Source organism: Geotrypetes seraphini, chromosome 4, assembly GCF_902459505.1.
Source record: "Geotrypetes seraphini chromosome 4, aGeoSer1.1, whole genome shotgun sequence".
NCBI classification, from domain to species: Eukaryota; Metazoa; Chordata; class Amphibia; order Gymnophiona; family Dermophiidae; genus Geotrypetes; species Geotrypetes seraphini.
Genome location: NC_047087.1, coordinates 144,720,349 through 144,739,998, shown reverse-complemented (window position 1 = coordinate 144,739,998; position 19,650 = coordinate 144,720,349). Strand labels below are relative to the sequence as shown.

Below are 19,650 nucleotides of genomic sequence, written 5' to 3'. Positions count from 1 at the left end.
GCACACTCCTACCTGCAGGTCCCTACAGCTCACGTAAAACGGGCTCACGCAGATGGGAGTGCGCATGCGCAGCTTAGCATTTTATTATTAATGATAATCTAGGCATTTTGATACTGAGAACATGACATAATCACAGAGGAAACGTGAGTCGCCATTCCAACCATAACCAATCTGGGATATTTTCAATGAGCTCTGGGAGGACCCAATACATACCCTGGCACATAATGTAGGATTGATGATACCTATAAAAATTGGGAAAATTTAACCCCCCCTCTGTAATTGGCTTTTGTAGAGATACTAAAGCAACTCTAGGAGTTTTACCTAGCCAAATAAATTTTGTAAGAATACTATTTAATTTTTTATAAAAGGACCCTTGGAAAAATAACGGTAACATACCCATTTGATAACAAACCACTGGCAAAATCATCATTTTAATAGTTTGGACTCTCCCCCACCATGAAGATGTAAAGGATTCCATTGCTCACACACTTCTGTTACCTTCTGTAATAAAAAATTTTCATTCACTTTCATTGTGTCTTCCAGCGTACTTTTTATCCAAATTCCTAAATATTTTATTCCATCCTCCTTCCATAGAAAGGGGAATGAATCATACAAACCTTTTGTACAATGCACATTAAGTGGAAGAATTTCTGATTTACTCCAATTTATCTTGTATCCTGAAAATTTTCCAAATTTCTCTATCAATTCTAGTAAGCTTGGAATGGTTGTTTCCGGATTTCTCAAATGAAGCAGTATATCATCTGCATAAGCAGAAACCTTATATTCCTGATCTGAATAAGGAATACCCTGTATCTCCTTCACTTGCTGAATAGCTAATAACAAGGGTTCTAATACAATATCAAAAACCAGAGGAGATAAGGGATAGCCTTGTCTAAACCCCCCTCTGTAGACTAAAACTTTCCGAGAAATTATTATTAATATACAATCTAGCAGCAGGGGAGCTATACAATGTTTGAATCATTTGTATAAATCCTAAACCTATACCAAACCATTCCACTGCTTGATACATGAAGGTCCACTCCACTCGATCAAAGGCCTTCTCTGCATACAAGGATGCAGAAAAGGCCGGGTCATTCATGGCTTTTGATAAATTTAACATATGTAAAGCCAACCTGGTATTATTAGAAGAATGTCCCTGAGCAACAAACCCTGTTTGGTGCATACCAATAATAAAGGGGAGAGCCTTAGCCAAGTGCAAAGCCAATGTCTTAGCCAAAAGTTTTCCATCTACATTGATTAAAGAAATAGGCCTGTAGTTTGAAACCAATGTGGGATCTTTATTTGGCTTTGGTAAAACTATAGTTAACAATTCTGCCATAGTACCTGTGATGCAGCCTTTAGTTAGTTGAACCTGATATGAATTTAACAAATATGGTAACAGGGTATTTTGAAATTATTTATAAAACTCTACCGTGAAACCATCCCCACCTGGAACGGATCCAACTCTAAAAGACTTCAACTCTGTTTGTAATTCTTTTAGTGATCAGGAATTTTTGGTCCCTTAATTAGGTTTAAAAATTCTAAACCATCGGCTCAGAAGAATATAAAGCTTTATAAAATTCCAAAAATTGTTTTAAAATAAGTCCAATTTGTGAATAAGTATCACCTTTTTCATCCTTTACTGCAATTATTTTTGTTTTTCTTTTTTTTGCTTTAAAATAATTTGCCAATAATCTTCCCATCTTATTTGAATTTCCATAATACAAAACTTGATGAGTGAATAAGTCTTTTCTTATCAATTTAGAAGAAATCTCATTATATTTACCTTCAGCTTTTAAAAGAGCCTGTAACGTAGAATATTCCCATTTATCAATCAATTTTGACTCCAAAAGCTTAATTTCTTGTTCCAAATTAGAAAATTGTCTTTTAACTTGTTTTCTAATATATGCCGAAAATGAAATAATTTGACCTCTCATGGTTGCCTTAAAAGCATCCCATAGAGTTTCCATGGAGATATCTTCCGTATTGTTAAATTGGAAATAATCATTTATTTTTGACTGGACTTCCTCAATAAAAGTTGGCTCCGCAAGCAGTTTATTATCAAATTTCCATACAGATCTACTATTATCCTGATCAACTATTTTAAATTCAATCCACACCCCCCCATGATCAGACAAAATAATTGGATCTATGGAAGCTTGTGTTATCTTTTGAACTAATTGAAATATTTGAAAAATATTTATTATTGAAAAAATATTTATTACTGAAGATAAGAATACTTGGAGGAGGGGTTTTTTATGTTGATGAGGTAACTCTAATAGTAGCCTGAATGCTTATAAAATTAGCAGCAGGCACAAGTCTGAGGCTTTTTTTCCCCCTTTACAAGATTTATGAAGCATAGTAGCGGCTTTTTGAGTTTTAAGTCCACAGTGCGTTGTTGAGCCTTAGGAAGAGGTTTAAAATTATGCTATTGTAAAGGAGTAAAAAGTGAAATCTCTTTTTTTTGAGAACAGGATTTGTACTGAGGGTATTTGAATTTTTTGGATTAAGTGACTTGCCCAGGGTCACAAGGAGTAACATGGAGTTTGAACCTACAACCTCAGGGTGCGGAGGCTGTAGCTCTAACCACTGTGCCATATACTCTCCACCCTTTCTGAGCTCTGTCTTTCTCTATTCCCTCCTCTTACCCCCTTTAGCCTTTTCTTCCCCTTGTCTCTCTCTTTCAACTGCCTCAAACTCCATATCCACCTCCCCCATGCTCTGTCTAGAACTTAGATTGTGAGCCCATTAGGGACAGAAAAAACACCTGCATATAGTATATACTGTATAAACTGGTTTGGTTACCCCCACAGAAAGGCAGTATATCAAATCCTTGACCTTTTACTCTACTCCTTACCCAACCCTAATCTCGCCAGTTAGGCGTTGGCCATTAAGAGGCAATATTTAACGGCACTATCCAGTTAAGAGCCACAGAATATTGTCACTTAGCTCTGGACAAGTAATTTAAATGAGCCGGAGTTTCTCTTAACCATTTTAATTGCTTTGAATACTAGGCCCCTGATTTCTAAATTAAATAAGCTGTCAATTTGTTAGATATTGTAGCATGGCAATATCACTCAGGACAGTGCAGCTAATTTGAAACTAGCTGTAAAAGAGCTGTATGTGGCGTTAGCTCTGATAGTTATGAGTTTATGGAAAGGGTGTTTTATGGGGCAGAGCAGAAGGGAGAGATTGCAAACATACTAATTGCTTTTCATTTTTGTTTTGGAAGAATAGCAACAGTTCTATTTGGTTACTACTTGTAAATTCCTGTCAACACATCACTGTGTCATTACATCGGGGAGTCTAAAAATAAAATATGAATAAAAATTATGTTGATTTCAGTGAAACTGTTTTTAAAATTAAAATTTGGTGCTGATTTCTTTTTCAGAGGCAAACTGGGGTTCATCTGTGCAGGCAAGCTCCTATAATATGGCTCTTTTGTATACTGTAGGACTCAATGAAGTAGAAGATCATATTAAAAACTACAGGTGAGTGCTAATGCACAAAAGTGGCAATTCTATAAAGGAGTGCCTAAATGTAGGTGCCCCAATGCAGCACAGGGAGCACCTATTTAATAATGGCATTTGGGTGCACATACCCAATTAACAGTACAGTGGTACCTCGGTTTACGAGTGCACCGGTTTGCGAGTGTTTTGCAAGACGAGCAAAACATTTGCTAAATCGGCGCCTTGGAAACTGAGCATGCCTCGATTTGCGAGCGGCGCCCCCCACGATCCGGCATCCTCCCCCTCCCTCCACAATCTGAAATCCCCCAAACTCACCCGAACAGGCTTCTTACTTGCATCTGGCCACAGGCACCGGCACCGGCATGTCCTGTGCGTTGGTGCCGGTGCCCGAAGATCTGCCTCCTCTTCTTTGCTGGGCCTTGAGCATCTGCGAGTTTCCTTTAGTTCCTATGGGGAAACTCGCTTTGATATACGACTATTTTGGTTTACGAGCATGCTTCTGGAACGAATTATGCTCGTAAACCAAGGTACCACTGTATTCTATATGTTGAACATGTATGAGGGAGCATGCCCATGATCTGCTCTTGCTTCATTCATATGTACATTCCCCTTGTACTTAAGTACTATAGTACTTGTGCGCATCCTTATAGAATAGCCTCTAGGGCACTTACACATACTGTACCAATTAACCCTGTAATTATGCATATAAAGTACAGGCACACAGTTATAGAATTGCCTTTCACATGTCTAAATATATGCATATATCTATGGGCTTCTTTACTAAGGTGCGCTAGCGTTTTTAGCGCACACTATAGTGCGTGATAGCCGAAAAATTACACCCTGCTTAAAAGGAGGCAGTAGCGGCTAGCACATGTGGCATTTTAGCGCACGCTATTCCGCACGTTAAGGCCCTAATGCACCTTTTGTGAAAGGAGCCCTATGTCTTTTAGTTATGATCTGGTGGGTGTCTTGAACCCAAAGATGTGAGAAATCATCCACCAGCCCTGCTTCCAATTAAGTAGTGAGGCCACAATTTTGAATGTTTAGTTTTTAGAGGTAGAAATAAACATTGAAGGATTAAGGAGAATTACTCCCTTAATCTCTCATGTAAATCTCTGGGTGAAATGAGCTCTTTTATGAAATCTGTGATGCCTCCAAGTTGGTGTAGTATCCAACGGAGAAATATTTTTAACATACATGTGCATGTCTGAAATAAAATGGGATATACACAGGTCGATTTGTGGCCTGCCCAAGCCACACACCCTTGAAATACTTGCATCTTATTCATCTCCACATGTAAATAGTTGCTTTCCAAAATTACCTTTTATACATGTATGCAGTCTACATATGTGAATGCTGCTATTTATATGTGGAGAAGCTTATAGAATAGATGACATAGGATTCCTTTTACAAAGGTGCATTAGGGCCTTAACGCGCGTAATAGCATGTGCTAAAATGCTGCGTGCGCTTGCTGCTACCGCCTCCTCTTGAGCAGATGGTAGTTTTTCAGGTAGCGCGCACTATAGCACGCGCTAATCCGGTGCTTGCGCTAAAAACACTAGCGCACCTTTGTAAAAGGAGCCCATAGTCTATAGCTATTGGAGATTTAAGATGTATGTAATTTTAGCAAAAAAATTTCTGTCTTATAATATTCTTTTCTAGACCCCAGTGTCTGGTGCTGACAGGCCCTCCTAATTTTCGTCCAGCTCTGGTGGATTTTGTAGGCACTTTTACCAAGAAACTCAGCTTAATGATTTGTGGAAATGTGCTAATCGTAAGTATATATTACTACTTGGGACCTTAGGCTCTGAATTTGTAATTTCCTGTCTTATGGATAGATTGGAATGGGAAAAAGAAAGATGGTACACATGGATAGATGGAAAGAGAAGACATGAAAGCAGATAGATTTTGAGAAGAAAATGGAAGAAAGTTGAATGTTAAAAGTTAATCCAAAGATTAATATAGAACAAAACACAAAAGTGTGTAGATCAAAGGACTTAGGCACTGCACACTGCAAATAAAATCAATATAAAAAGCTTATCCTTCCAGCTTCCTTATGTAGCTTAGCGAAACACAGACTGTGTTGGAGCCGTGAACTGCCCTTTTCAAATAAGTGGTTTACTGTTAAACAGCTTTTTTGAGCCATAACATTTGCTACTCCAGTAGAAGCAAGATTCGTTGTTCCATGCAAAGTGTTATGATTAAAATTCAAGCACCTTTCCAGTGACATTGTACCGCTGTTGTGACGCCTTGCTGAAGAGCTTATGAGCACATTTAAATATTTTAAAGCCTTTAAATGTTACATGATGATATTATTTGAGAAACTTGCCCAGTATTGATGTGAGGGGGGTCTTTTGTGTTTTGTTATATTTTGAAAGTATTACCCCCTCGAGTGGACTGTTTGGATTAAAGATTAATGTAGGGCAGAAAGTGAAGAAGGAGAGTAAAACAGCAAATGAATAAAAAGGACCTGGAAACACAGTTAAGAGCACAGACTGAAGGAAGTGCAACTAGAAACTGGGAAAAGTGGTCCATGTACCAGTGCAGGGTAGAGAAGCATGAATCGAAGTTTAGAGTCTGACAGAGATTTGCAAATGGGCAAGAATTTCCTGCATCTTTCTAAAAGGGAGGCCGAATAGTCTTGAAAGATCTTAATAGGCACAGTTGCATAAAGCACATATATTTTATATGCTCCATACGCTCTCATCAAATCAAATTTACGCATATAGTTAAAGATCTTAGCAATAACCACGTGGGGCCTGGCTGATCCTTCGTGTTGGTGGCTGAGACAATGGGCTCTCTCGATGTGAAACAGTTCCGGGTAGTCCTTTATAGGCAACTCTGTTATCAACCAATGCTCTTACACTCGAGGAAGTTGCTGGTCAAGCACTCTTTCCGGAAATCCTACAAAATGCAGGTTATTGCATCTTGACCTGTTCTCCAGATTCTCCAGTTTATCTGCATATTAGGCAAGATGAACCAGAATATCTGTGTGCTGTTTCTCTGCTGAAGGAGCCAAGTCTTCAAGCACCGTAATTTTCTGTAAAGATTCAATCATATAGGACTCCAGCATGGTACGTTGCCTGTAGAGTTAATCAAGTCTTGGTTCCAGGTCCTGAACCACGGCACCTTTGAGTTGAACAATATGTACCGCAGCCAGGGGCAGCATAGGTTATGCAGTCTCTTCCGCGATGGGATCCTCATGTGGCCTCGCCTTCTCTCTATCTTTTTTTCTGTTTCGAAGCTATCCCAGCTGCTGATTTCATAACAAATCTGTCCATATAGTTGTGCCCTAAAGCACCAAAGGTCCAGATGCTGCCGTTGGGTGAAATAAATGAAAAAAAATCAATAGATGGAGCCAGACAGAAAGCAACCTGCCTCGCTCAGCTCATCATGTGATCTTCCCAGTTTTGAGAATTTTATCAGCTGTCTATATTTTGCACTGTTTAGGAAGAAATTATTTTCTTTCTATTTCTCTGATGTTGTAATGCATGCAGAGTCTGACATCTTGGGGTTTCATTTGTATATATTAGGACTTTTAGTTTGTGGTCTTGTATTTGCATAGGGGTTATCTGTGTTCTGCATGTGTGACCAAGGCCAGATGTTCTTGTAGGAATGAGAGAAGCATACAGTGTAGTTTAATTTTGTGGTTAACCATTATGTATTGCTAATAAGATTATATTGTGTGTGTATATATGAAAAATGAATGAAAAAAATTGAATTATAATTAGTACTACTATTATTATAGGGGTGGGATCTGGGGGTGGAGCTTTTGAGCACCCACAATCATTTTAAAAAGTTGGCTCCTATAGTCCATGCAGTCTGTCAAGTAAGGTTATTGGGGATGTGTGATATAGTACAGGTTACTTTTCCCATGTTTTGGGGGTTGTATCTGCTCCAAAGTTAAAATTACTGTCCTCCTTCCTACAAGAGTGTACCTCTGGGTCCAACTCCAGATGTCCAAGTAACACCTTTTCTTTCCTTCATTATTCAGTGCAGCAGAATTTGCAGTCTTCAAAAGGCCACAGGCAGCTGTTCCTACATGTCGCTGGTGGCTGACCCAGAAGTCTGATGGAAAATCCCAGCAAAATCCTATTGTTCATGGTATTTTGAAGACTGTGAGTTCTGCTGCACTGAATAATAAAGAAGGAAGGAAGAAGCAATACTTGGACATTGTAGCCGGCAAGCTCCAGGCAAGGTGTCTGGGGTCACCGGTACAAGTAGACTCTTGTGAGTCGCTGCGGGCTTCACAAGGATATGTTATTTTAGCGTTCAATGAAAGGGACACCATCCAAAAAGAAATAGGCCCAGTGTCAATGAAGGGAAAACAAAAATAGTAACTTGCTTGTCAGGATCAAAATACCAAAGCCAATGGGCTTCTCATACAAAGTGCAAACAATGTTTGATAAACAGTCTCTGGTTGAAAAACCAAAAAGAGTTCAAATTCAAACAACAAAAAAAATCTCTCTTCTTCAGAGGGCAGTTTTCTTTCAAATTATAGTCCGATTAGAGTCCATTACAAAAGAAAGGAAAACTTTTCAACCAAAAACAAAACTCCAAGTTAGTGCAGTAATACTGGCTTCTTCAGCAACCAAATGCTGGAAAGACAGTGTGCTCCGTGTGGTCTTTAATTGCCAGAAATTAGGCCCACTATCCCACCACGTAATACGGGGCAAACCCCACTGCCTTAGCGTACCATAGTACACTTTCCTCCAAGAGAAAGCACAATTAAGCTTTCAAAAAGGAAAAACAACACTTCAAAATAAAAGTCCTTATTCAGCTCCACAGCAGAGAAAATTCACTCTTTAGCATGAGTCAGAATTATTCAGATACTTGCTTTGGTGAGGCAAACCTCCATAGGAGCATTTTCAGGAGTCAGCACAGCACTAGCTTCAGGGCTTATTTCCAACTCCATGGCAAGCGGTTCCTCACACAGACTGGAAGGTACTTCTTCTGCAGCCTCTGAAAACTCCATAGCCTCAGGAGCTTGGCTGCTATCAGGAGCTCCCAGCCCTGAGCTCGGTGACCTCTCCTGCTGCTGTTCCTCTCTCCTCTGATTTTCTAGGAGCCTAGTCTTCAGGGATAGCAGCTTGCAGCTCCGCCCCCAACCCTCAGGTGGAAAGGATTTCCGGTGATTCACTTTAGGACACAGAGGAGGATGGGAACCTACCACTGCTGCTCTCCTACTCCCTCTACAGGCCCTAGAAGGAATTCAGTCTGAGAGACAGAAAATGGTGTATAAGGCAGATTATGGGCAGGGTCTGGATTAGCACTGGGACCTGCACTAGGGACACTCCTAGCAGGCATAGTCTGCTTATCACAACATTCGGAGTTGAGCTTGGAGTCAGGAACACTCCCACGGGAGCCCCACAAGAGCGGCTTCCATTCCTATGGAATCTAGCCTCTCCATTTCTGTGGGAATGCCATGGCACCATCATGGAATGGTCCACTGCTTCCACAGCATTCCCGAGGTTGATAGACAGAGGCCTGAAAATGGTGGTTAATGGAATTGGTTTGCCTTTTTGCAGATGATTCCAAGATTTGTAACAGAGTGGACAGAGTACTTAAAAATTTCCCCATTATTGTAACCCACCAATCTGGAGAGGCAACACCAGAGATTCCCTAGTAGCCACAAAAAGATGGCAAGACATATTTCACTAAAGACAAAATCACCACACATTTACAGATAGCAAATTTTTCCCTAAATCAGCTAGAGCAAGCCAAAGAGTATCTAGGGAAACCTCAGCAGGTCTGGTAGAGAGTAACATTTCAGAAAAATTACAGTTAGACTGTCTTAAATCTAGTCCTACCACCAGAGCTCAATTTGCAGATAAAAAGGAAGTGCAGCCAGGAAAGGTTTGGTTGGGCCAGGAGCAGGAGCAACAGGAGAAGAGGGGATAGATTAGGGATTACAGTAACTGTTCTTTGCTTTACTCTTGGCCAGTGTATTGCAAACTTTGTGCCACAGCGAGATTCCAGGTGTGCCACGAGATGCTGTGCCACGAGATGCTGGCAAGGAGGAGAGGCACGAGTGCCAGCTGACTGCTTACAGGGCATGCCGCTCATGGCAAGAGGCACATCCTATACTCATTTATCCAGCGTAGGCACTTCTCCTCCTTCAGTACATCCCCACCAGCGTAGTGATAGCAGGCTCAGGGCCCCTTCTGGAGGGCCTCCACGCATGTGTGGATGTCGACCTGATGACATGCGTGTGACATCATCGCATCAACATCTGTGCATTTCCAGATGCCCTGCAGCCGCAGTCTTGAGTTTAGTGCAACTCGACTACAAAAGGTTTGCAGGACACTGCTCTAAACTCACAACCTATCCTCCTTTTCCTTTCAGGATGCTTGGAAGGAAGAGACTAGAGCAGAATGGCCTTGTTTCTCTTGAGTCTGAAAATAAATGGTGGAACTGCGTTCCAGCTGTTCCCCTACAAATTAAGCCCATTCACTCCAAGAACTTAAGTTCTCAGCTGCAAGGGTGGAAGCCTTGGGTCATGACTCAGTGTTATCTCTGACTCATTTGACTGTTCCAGTGTTTATGTATCAAATGGCAAGTGGACCATAGTTCTCTGAGATCTGGGCTATATATTCTAGAAAAAGCTTGGTCACAAATATTAAACATAAAGAGACCCAGAATAAGTTTCTGCTTTTCTCTAACTTTTTTCTTAACTTTCTTTACAAGATCTCCAGTCCATCAACCATTTAATTTCTCTTGTCCTTTCTTCACTTCCTCTCTTATATCCATCTTTGACTTTGAAAAGTAAGAAAGAATAAAGTCTGAGCAGATAGGCAGAAAGATAAATGAAAGAAAGTTGAAAGGAAAATATCAGTCTTCAATCTTCCTTTTTTAAACCACAACTACCAAGGGTAATCAAGGAACTGAAAGGGGCTATAGCTGAACTGCTCCAACTAATAGCCAATCTGTTGATCAAATCAGGAAGGATTCCAGAAGACTGGAAAGTGGCGAATGTTATGCCAATCTTCAAGAAAGGTTCAAGGGGAAATCTGGAAAACTACAGACCGGTGAATCTGACCTTGGTACTGGGAAAGATGGTAGAGATGCTGATAAAGGACCGCATCATTGATTACCTTGATGGATACAATCTGATGAAGATCAGCCAGCACAACTTCAGCAAAGGAAGATCTTGCTTGATGAACTTGCTGCACTTCTTCGAGGGAGTAAACAGGCAGATAGACAAGGGTGACCCAGTCGACATTGTATATCTGGATTATCAGAAGGCGTTCGACAAGGTCCAGCATGAACGATTACTTCGAAAAATTGCAAGCCATGGAATCGAGGGTGAAATACTCACGTGGATTAAAAACTGGTTGGTGGATAGGAAACAGAGAGTGGAGATAAATAGACAATACTCGGACTGGAAAAGCATCACGAGTGGAGTGCCGCAGGGTTCGGTGCTTGGACCCGTGCTCTTCAACATACGACTAGCAAGATGATTAAATTTGCAGATGATACGAAGTTATTCAGAATAGTGAAGACACAGAAGGATTGCGAAGACCTCGAAAAATGGGCCGCGACATGGCAAATGAGGTTTAAAGTGGATAAGTGTAGGGTAATGCATGTCAGTAACAAAAATCTTATACACAAATACAGGATGTCCGGTGCAGTACTCAGAGAGACCCCTCAGGAAAGAGACTTGGGAAAACTGGTTGACAAGTCAATGAAGCCATCCACGCAATGTGCGGTGTCGGCAAAAAGGGCAAACAGAATGCTAGGAATGATTAAGAAGGGGATCACAAACAGATTGGAGAAGGTTATCATGCTGCTGTACCTGGCCATGGTACGCTCCCACCTAGAATATTGCGTCCAGCACTAGTCGCCGTACATGAAGAAGGATACAGTACTACTCGAAAGGGTCCAGAGAAGAGCAACTAAAATGGTTAAGGGGCTGGAGGAGTTGCCGTACAATGAGAGGAGACTGAGAGGGGACATGATCGAAACATTCAAGATAATGAAGGGAATAGACTTAGTAGATAAAGACAGGTTGTTTACCCTCTCCAGGGTAGAGAGAACGAGAGGGCACTCTCTAAAGTTAAAAGGGGATAGATTCTGTACAAACGTAAGGAAGTTCTTCTTCACCCAGAGAGTGGTAAAAAACTGGAACGCTCTTCAGGATGCTGTTATAGGGGAAAACACCTCCAGGGATTCAAGACAAAATTAGACAAGTTCTTGCTTAACCAGAACTACGCAGGTAAGGCTAGACTCAGTTAGGGTACTGACCTAAGGGCTGCCGCTGGTCTGACCACTGGTCTGACATGGACCACTGGTCTAACCCAGCAGCAGCAATTCTTATGTTCTTATGTTACAAGCTTTTCAGCTGTCTCACCCCAGTCCTACCATTCTTCATCATATTATTCCTCATATTATTGTATTTACGTGAAAAAAAAAGAAAATGAAAAATTATTTCTAAGTTTGATTATCACACCAATAGTTTGGTTAAAGCAGAGAGCTTTTGATCAGTGAAAGACAATGGAACCTATGTTATACAGACTGATAAGATTGGCTGCAGATCTTATCATCAGCCCATAATAAAGACCACGTGACAGTGATAATTACAATAAGATAGGTTTATTAGCAATAAGCAAAAGGCAACTCACATAGCATAGCAAAGTACAGCATATTGGCTATAAGGATAACATGCATACGAAATAGCAATCTGATGTTCTTTTGGGTCTGACTCCTCTCTTCTCTTTCTTCTCTTATGCCATCCGGCATGTCACTTATATACATTATTTCAGTAGCCTAAGGTACCTCCTAGTTACTCCCTTCTCATTGGTTTGTCACACATGTCATTTTTATTGGCTGAATGGTCTATACACTTATCATGGAGCCATGCTGAAACGTGATGTCATCTGGTGCCAAAATTGACTTTTCTAATTCTCCTGACACTGCATTCCTAATACTAAGGCAATAATTTCTGAGAGCAGAATACCTCTCCTTTCCTGAGCCAAATCGTAGTTCTGTTTGTTCTTTGGTAGTACGTTCTATCTTGGTGCTTGAGATTATCATTGATGTCACAGTCAGCAGACCTCTTCCAGTCACTAGTGCAAAGGTGAATCTCTCATAGAGCAGACTGTCTCTTGCTGACAAAGAGAAATATGAATACAATGTCTCTCTTAGAAATATAACTTTTTGGGGTCTCATGGGGGTGTCTTCCGCCTACACTATATGCAGGTCTTAGTCCGGATTCTCCCTCAGGTTTCAGGGGTCTCTCTGCCTACATTTTCATGCAGGTCATATCTGGATTCTCCTAATTCCCCTCTGAAATTCCCCTCTATTTGGATTCTTCTGAAAAATTGCTTTCCATTGGCTGTAAGGAAAATTCCCCTCTTGAAGCCGAAGGAGGCTTCACCCCTCTAGATCAGGATAAAGATAAGGTCCGTCGCTGCAACCACGAAGTCATCCACATCCAGGAGGCGGGCCATTACTCAGGAATCAAGCTTAGTAAAATTAGGAAGACAACTGTCGCTACCACCCCTAATCTAATATGACACCAGCTTCAATAGGACTCATGATATCAGAATAAACCATATAAAACAAAATGTGCATAACAATAATACATAAAAGCAAGAGAAAATAAACAAAAACATTAAGCATAGAAATATCTGAACAATTCTTACATTGGTTCTACATTTGACAGTCAATGGCTTTATCCAGTTAGGCAGCTACCCCTCTAGGGGAATAAATTAACAAAACTTTTCAACTGCAAGCTAGAGTATTTCAGGCTCAGAACGGTGCAAATAGGATGAAAATTCATAACAAGTTTCTTTTTTTCCCCTGTGGCACCTAAAAGATGCAATCAGGCAAAACATAAACTAACATTGCATAAGTCCATAAAAAGGCTAAAATGCAAATCAACAAGTCCACATTTGCAAAGGAAAAAAAAACCATAAAACAAATCAACCCAAAACTTGTAAAGTCCAGTCTCTTGAATTTCATCTCAGGCCGACAATCACGGTGGCAATAATAATCAGGCAATCAGTCTTTAGTGCTATCAAATGAAGAAAAGCCAAGGTGCGTTGGATCAAGCCTTGTTAGGCCGCAGGACTCAGCCATGGACAGGCATTCCAGAAATCAGGCACTTGTTAAGTCTCTTTCTTTGTAGTACAGTTTTCCTTTTGTGGAGGAACTCATTCCCCCTCTGGGTACTCTGCAAATGAAAGTCCTCAACAAATGTTAAAAAGATGATTTTATCAAAAAGCAAAAGAGCAAACAGCAAAATTCAGTCTCCATAACCATCTGCAGCATATTGGAACAAGTGTATCAAATTGGTATAGCAAATGCTCCAAAATGTAGCATCTTAAATCTTTTAAATATATATTTCATAATGCAATTTAATTTTAATTCTTGATTTTCCAGTTGGATTGTCTGTAGAGTTGCTGAGATCTTTTCCTCTCTGAATTAGACTGGACTCTTGGAATTTCAAAGTGTACAAAGGAAACTGAGTTCCTGGAGGCTGTACGGGACTGCTTCATGGAACAGCTTGTCAAGGAACCAAAGAGAGGGACTGCTATTCTGGATCTAATCCTCAATGGGCTGAAAGGACCTGCAAAGGAAGTGGAAGTAGTGGGACCTTTAGGAAACAGTGACCACAACATGATCCAGTTCAAAGTGGAAGTAGGAATGCCAAAGGGGAAGAGAACCATTGCAACAACGTTTAACTTTAAGAAAGGGAACTTTGATGCCATGAGACAAATGGTGAGTAAGAAACTCAGAAACAGCTCCAGGAAAGCACAGACTATGGAGCAAGCCTGGTCCTTATTCAAGAACATGGTAAACGAGGCGCAAAACCCATATATGCCCAGATTTAGAAAAGGGTGCAAAAAGAATCAAACAAAAGACCTGGCATGGATAACCAATGAAGTTAAGAAGACGATAGGAGACAAGAAAAAATCATTCCGGAAATGGAAAAAGGATAAAACCGAGGAAAATTGGAAAGAGCACAGGAACATCAGAAAAAATGTCATCGCGTGGTCAGAAAAGCAAAAAAAGAATACGAAGAAAGACTAGCCAGGGAAGCACGAAACTTTAAACCATTCTTCCGATATGTGAAAGGAAAGCAGCCGGCGAGGGAGGAGGTGGGACCTCTGGATGAGGGTGACCAAAAGGGAGTGGTGAAGGAGGAAGAAGAGGTGGCAGACAGACTAAACAATTTCTTCTCGTCGGTCTTTACAAGAGAGGACACATCCAACGTGCCGGAACTGGAAAAAATCTTCATGGTGGATCAGGAGGAAAAATTATCATGCATAGAGGTAAGCCGTGAAGACGTACTCAAACAGATAGATAGATTAAAAACTGACAAATCTCCGGGCCCAGACGGAATCCACCCGAGAATACTGAAAGAGCTCAGAAACGAAATAGCAGAGTTACTTCAGCAGATTTGTAACATATCCTTGAAAACAGGGGTAATCCCGGAGGACTGGAGAATAGTGAATGTTACACCTATCTTCAAAAAAGGATCGAGAGGTGACCCGGGGAACTACAGACCGGTGAGCTTGACCTCAGTTCCGGGGAAGATGGTTGAATCTTAGATCAAGGACAGTATCAATGAGCACATAGAAAAAAAATAAACTGATGAGAACAAGCCAGCATGGTTTCTGTAAAGGAAGATCATGCCAAACGAACCTACTTCTTTGAGGGGATAAGCGAACAATTGGACAAAGGTGACCCCATAGACATTGTATATCTGGACTTCCAAAAAGCCTTTGACAAGGTACCCCATGAGCGCCTACTAAGGAAACTGTGGAGCCACAGGGTAGAAGGGGACGTGCACAGGTGGATCAAAAATTGGCTGGTGGATAGGAAACAGAGGGTGGGAGTAAAGGGACACTACTCTGAATGGAAAGGGGTCATGAGTGGTGTCCCACAAGGGTCAGTGCTGGGACCGCTGCTGATCAATATATTCATTAATGACCTGGAATCAGGGATGAAGTGCGAAGTTATAAAATTCGCGGACAACACGAAACTCTCCAGTAGGGTTAAAACTGTTGAGGAATGTAAAGAACTACAAAGAGACTTGAACAAACTGAGTGAGTGGGCAAAAAAAATGGCAGATGAGCTTCAATGTAGAGAAATGTAAAGTCTTGCACATAGGGAAAGGGAACCCTATGTATAACTATACAATGGGAGGGATGGTACTGGGGAAAGGCAACCTAGAAAAGGACTTGGGGGTATTGGTAGATAAAACAATGAAGCCGGTGGCACAATGCGCAGCGGCCTCAAAGAAGGCGAACAGAATGTTGGGCATTATCAAAAAATGTATCACTACCAGAACGAAGGAAGTTATCCTGCCACTGTATTGGGCAATGGTGCGCCCGCATCAGGAGTACTGTGTCCAGTACTGGTCGCCGTTCCTAAAGAAGGATATGGCGATGCTCGAGAGGGTCCAGAAAAGAGCAACAAGGATGATCAAGGGCATGGAAAACTTTCATATGCTGAAAGGCTAGAGAAGCTGGGGCTCTTTTCCCTGGAAAAGCGGAGACTTAGAGGGGACATGATAGAGACTTATAAGATCATGAAAGGCATAGAGAAAGTAGAGAGGGACAGATTCTTCAGACTAGTGGGGACAACAAAAACAAGAGGGCATTCAGAAAAATTGAAAGGAGACAGATTCAGAAGGAATGCTAGGAAGTTCAGCCATACTTGCTTGCCTCTCCTCTGCTGCCGCGAAGCGGCGGCCCGCCGGACTCCTCCCCCAATCAGGTCAGCGCATGTCCTACTTAGCTGGACTCTCTACGGCGCACGCCTTGCATTACGGCACTCCTGCACATTTTACCACCCTGCTGTATCTTTAATTTTAAAACTGCTGTCTACTTGTTTTATTGTTTTACTAGTTTTATCTGTTTTATCTGTACTTACTGTTTTATTTTTTAGCCATACTTGCTTGCCTCTCCTCTGCTGCCGCGAAGCGGCGGCCCGCCGGACTCCTCCCCCAATCAGGTCAGCGCATGTCCTACTTAGCTGGACTCTCTGCGGCGCACGCCTTGCATTACGGCACTCCTGCACATTTTACCACCCTGCTGTATCTTTAATTTTAAAACTGCTGTCTACTTGTTTTATTGTTTTACTAGTTTTATCTGTTTTATCTGTACTTACTGTTTTATTTTTTAGCCATACTTGCTTGCCTCTCCTCTGCCGCCGCAAAGCGGCGGCCCGCCAAACTCCTCCCCCAATCAGGTCAGCGCATGTTCTACTTAGCTGGACTCTCTGCGGCGCACACCGAAGGAGCGCGCTAAAGGAGCAGGACCTGCTCCTTAGTTCGCTCCTTCGTGCGCTACCCGAGGGCGCCTTTACAGCACAACCTGTTGGTCATTTTTCAGCCCTATTAAGTCACAAATCCATAGGTCTTGCTTACCTAATATTTTATGTTTTAATACTACTTTTTCATTTCCGATATACTATTAGTAAGGGTGACTTTACTATGGTTCCTATACACGAGAATATCCCAGTGCATTGGGGTCATAGACCTTCTTCATATAGACCCCCTAGAAACCTCCCAAATACACTTTTGACTATCCCTACTCCAACTTTATTACCAAGTGAATCAATATTAAAAACGTCTGTACCAGTCCATATAAATTCTGCTTCTAATCACTCTACTCTAAAACTAGGCTTAATTAATTCAAGATCTCTTAAAAGCAAACATCACCTTTTAAAGGATGCTATTCTGCAACAAAATCTACACATTCTTTGTATTACAGAAACCTGGCTCTCGGACGGTGAGGAAGCTTACCTTTCTTTTTGCTGTCCTCCTAACTATGATTATTATTGGAACCACCGCCACAATCGTAAAGGTGGAGGCTTAGCTATTATCTTTCATAAGAATTTAATTAAGATACATGATCAATCCGCCAATAATACTGTTATTGAATATCTTCACGCCAAAATTAATTTAAATCAAAAAATTGATCTTCTTCTACTCTATATCCCTCCCCCTATAGACCATATAAAGTTAACTTCTCTTCATAATTTAATTTTTGACTTTTGTTCAGCTTCTAACTATCCTGTAATATTGGGAGACTTTAATATCCATTTCGACAATCCTATTAATTCAAACACTTTAGATACACTAAACTTCTTCAAAACATTGGATCTGCAAACTCTGATCATCGAACCAACACATTCGGCTCAACACACTCTTGACATGATTCTTACACCTAAATCTCAAAATATCTCTCATTCAGTTCCAAATATCTCTCCCGTACCTTGGTCCGACCATCATTTTATTTCACTTAACCTCTATCTTTCAGAACTATTACTTCCAAACCATTCTTCTGAAATCAAAAAGGTTTCATTTAGAGACTTTTCTAAACTTGAAACCTCTGACATCACTCCTTTCTTCTGTACTACTAATACTTTCTCCAACTTTAACTCTATTGAGGAACAACTTCAATTTTGGAATTCCTCTCTCGAAACTATTGTGAATACTAAAATACCTTTGATCTCAAAAACTGTCTCTGCTCGTAAACTGAGTAATCCTTGGTAGTCGAAAGAACTATCTCTGTTAAAAACACAAGTTCGCTCTTTAGAAAGAAAATGGCGATCATCCAAAACTCCATCTAACCTTCAACATTTTAGTGAAAAGGCTTTTCTTTACAAAAATAAAATCATTCAGGCAAAAAAAACATACTATGCCAATAAAATTCAAAAAGCAAAAAATTCCTCTGCCCTATTCGCTATCCTAAAATCCATTAACCCAGAGACAAAAACCAATACAACTAACCAAATATCCACTTTAAAAGCACAGGAACTGGCAGATTACTTCTGCCAAAAAATTGCCACCATCAGACAAAATTTTGTTAGTAATAAGACAAATAAGCTTTCAGCCGATGATACAACCAATTTCATACCCACAGCTAAATGCATTAATTTCAAAACACCATCTTTAGGGGACATAGAAGGCTACCTTAAATCAATCAATCTAAAGGGCTCTCGACTAGAAATCATCCCCCCATTTTATCTAAAAAAAATTTTGTTTGCTTCGGACCTTTCATCCTCTCTCTTATTCAAAATAGTCTGCTCACTCCAACCGTTCCCATTTCTTGGAAAACCTCAATTGTCACACCAATATTAAAAAACTTTAAAGTAAGTCAGGACGATACTTCCAATTACCGCCCAATTTCCAATTTACCTTTTCTAATGAAATTAACCGAAAAACTAGTTTTTGAACAACTTTCAGATTTTATCGAATCCTCGAACGCCCTCCACCCAAATCAAACTGGTTTTCAAAAACATCACAACACAGAATATTCGATGATTGGTCTTATAACAAATATCCATTACTACTTAGACCATCATAAATCCGTTGCCCTTTTTTCATTAGATTTATCTGCAGCTTTCGATACCATTGACCACGAACTTTTATTGAATCGGTTGGAATCCTTAGGTATAGGTGGCCGAGTTCTGAAATGGTTAACCTCTTTTCTCTCAGACCGTTCCTCCAGAGTCATATTTAATGATGACTATTCTACATATTATTCTTCTACTTATGGGATACCTCAAGGGTCTATTCTGTCACCTCTCTTATTTAATATTTTTCTATCTCCTCTTCTCACCATTTCACAATCACTGGGTTTTACATCATTCTCTTATGCAGATGATATTCAATTCCTGCACCCTTTTGACCCGGAAAATGATGAAGAAATAAAGGCCATAAATAAAAAATTAGACTTGATAAAAGACTGGCTAAGTTCTAATAAATTGGTATTAAATATTCAAAAATCCAAAACCATGTTTTTTCCTGGAAAAAAGACAACGCCAATATCACCGTTCATCCTAGATAATATCCCCCCAGAGTCAGTACCTATGTTGAAAATTCTCGGAGTAGTGGTTGATGTTGACTTATCATTTCATAATCACATCAGTCAAATAGTTAAATCTTGTTTCCATAAATTACGTCTGATTCGTTCAATCTCTACATTTCTAGATCCTAAATCTGTTAATATATTAATCCATTCTATGATCATATCTAAAATCGATTACTGCAACTCTCTTCTAATTAATATAACACATAAAGAAAAAAGACGGCTTCAGATAATTCAAAATACGGCAATAAAACTTATTCATAAAGCAAAAAAATATGATCACGTTACACCACTAATGATTAAATCACACTGGCTTCCTATTTCCCACTGAATTAACTTTAAGATTCTATTTT

The 19,650-nt window shown here is 40.3% G+C and overlaps 1 protein-coding gene across 5 annotated transcripts in view; it reads left to right on the top strand.

Annotated features, from left to right (window-relative positions):
- The window catches only part of SLC12A3 (solute carrier family 12 member 3), a 757,364-nt gene that overhangs the window by 481,139 nt on the left and 256,575 nt on the right, over window positions 1-19,650 (top strand). For all 5 annotated transcript variants that reach the window (XM_033941365.1, XM_033941364.1, XM_033941363.1 and 2 more), the window contains 2 exons: window positions 3,392-3,491; window positions 5,133-5,244. In XM_033941365.1, the coding sequence (XP_033797256.1) occupies window positions 3,392-3,491; window positions 5,133-5,244 (212 nt within the window). The remainder of the gene's footprint in view (window positions 1-3,391; window positions 3,492-5,132; window positions 5,245-19,650) is intronic.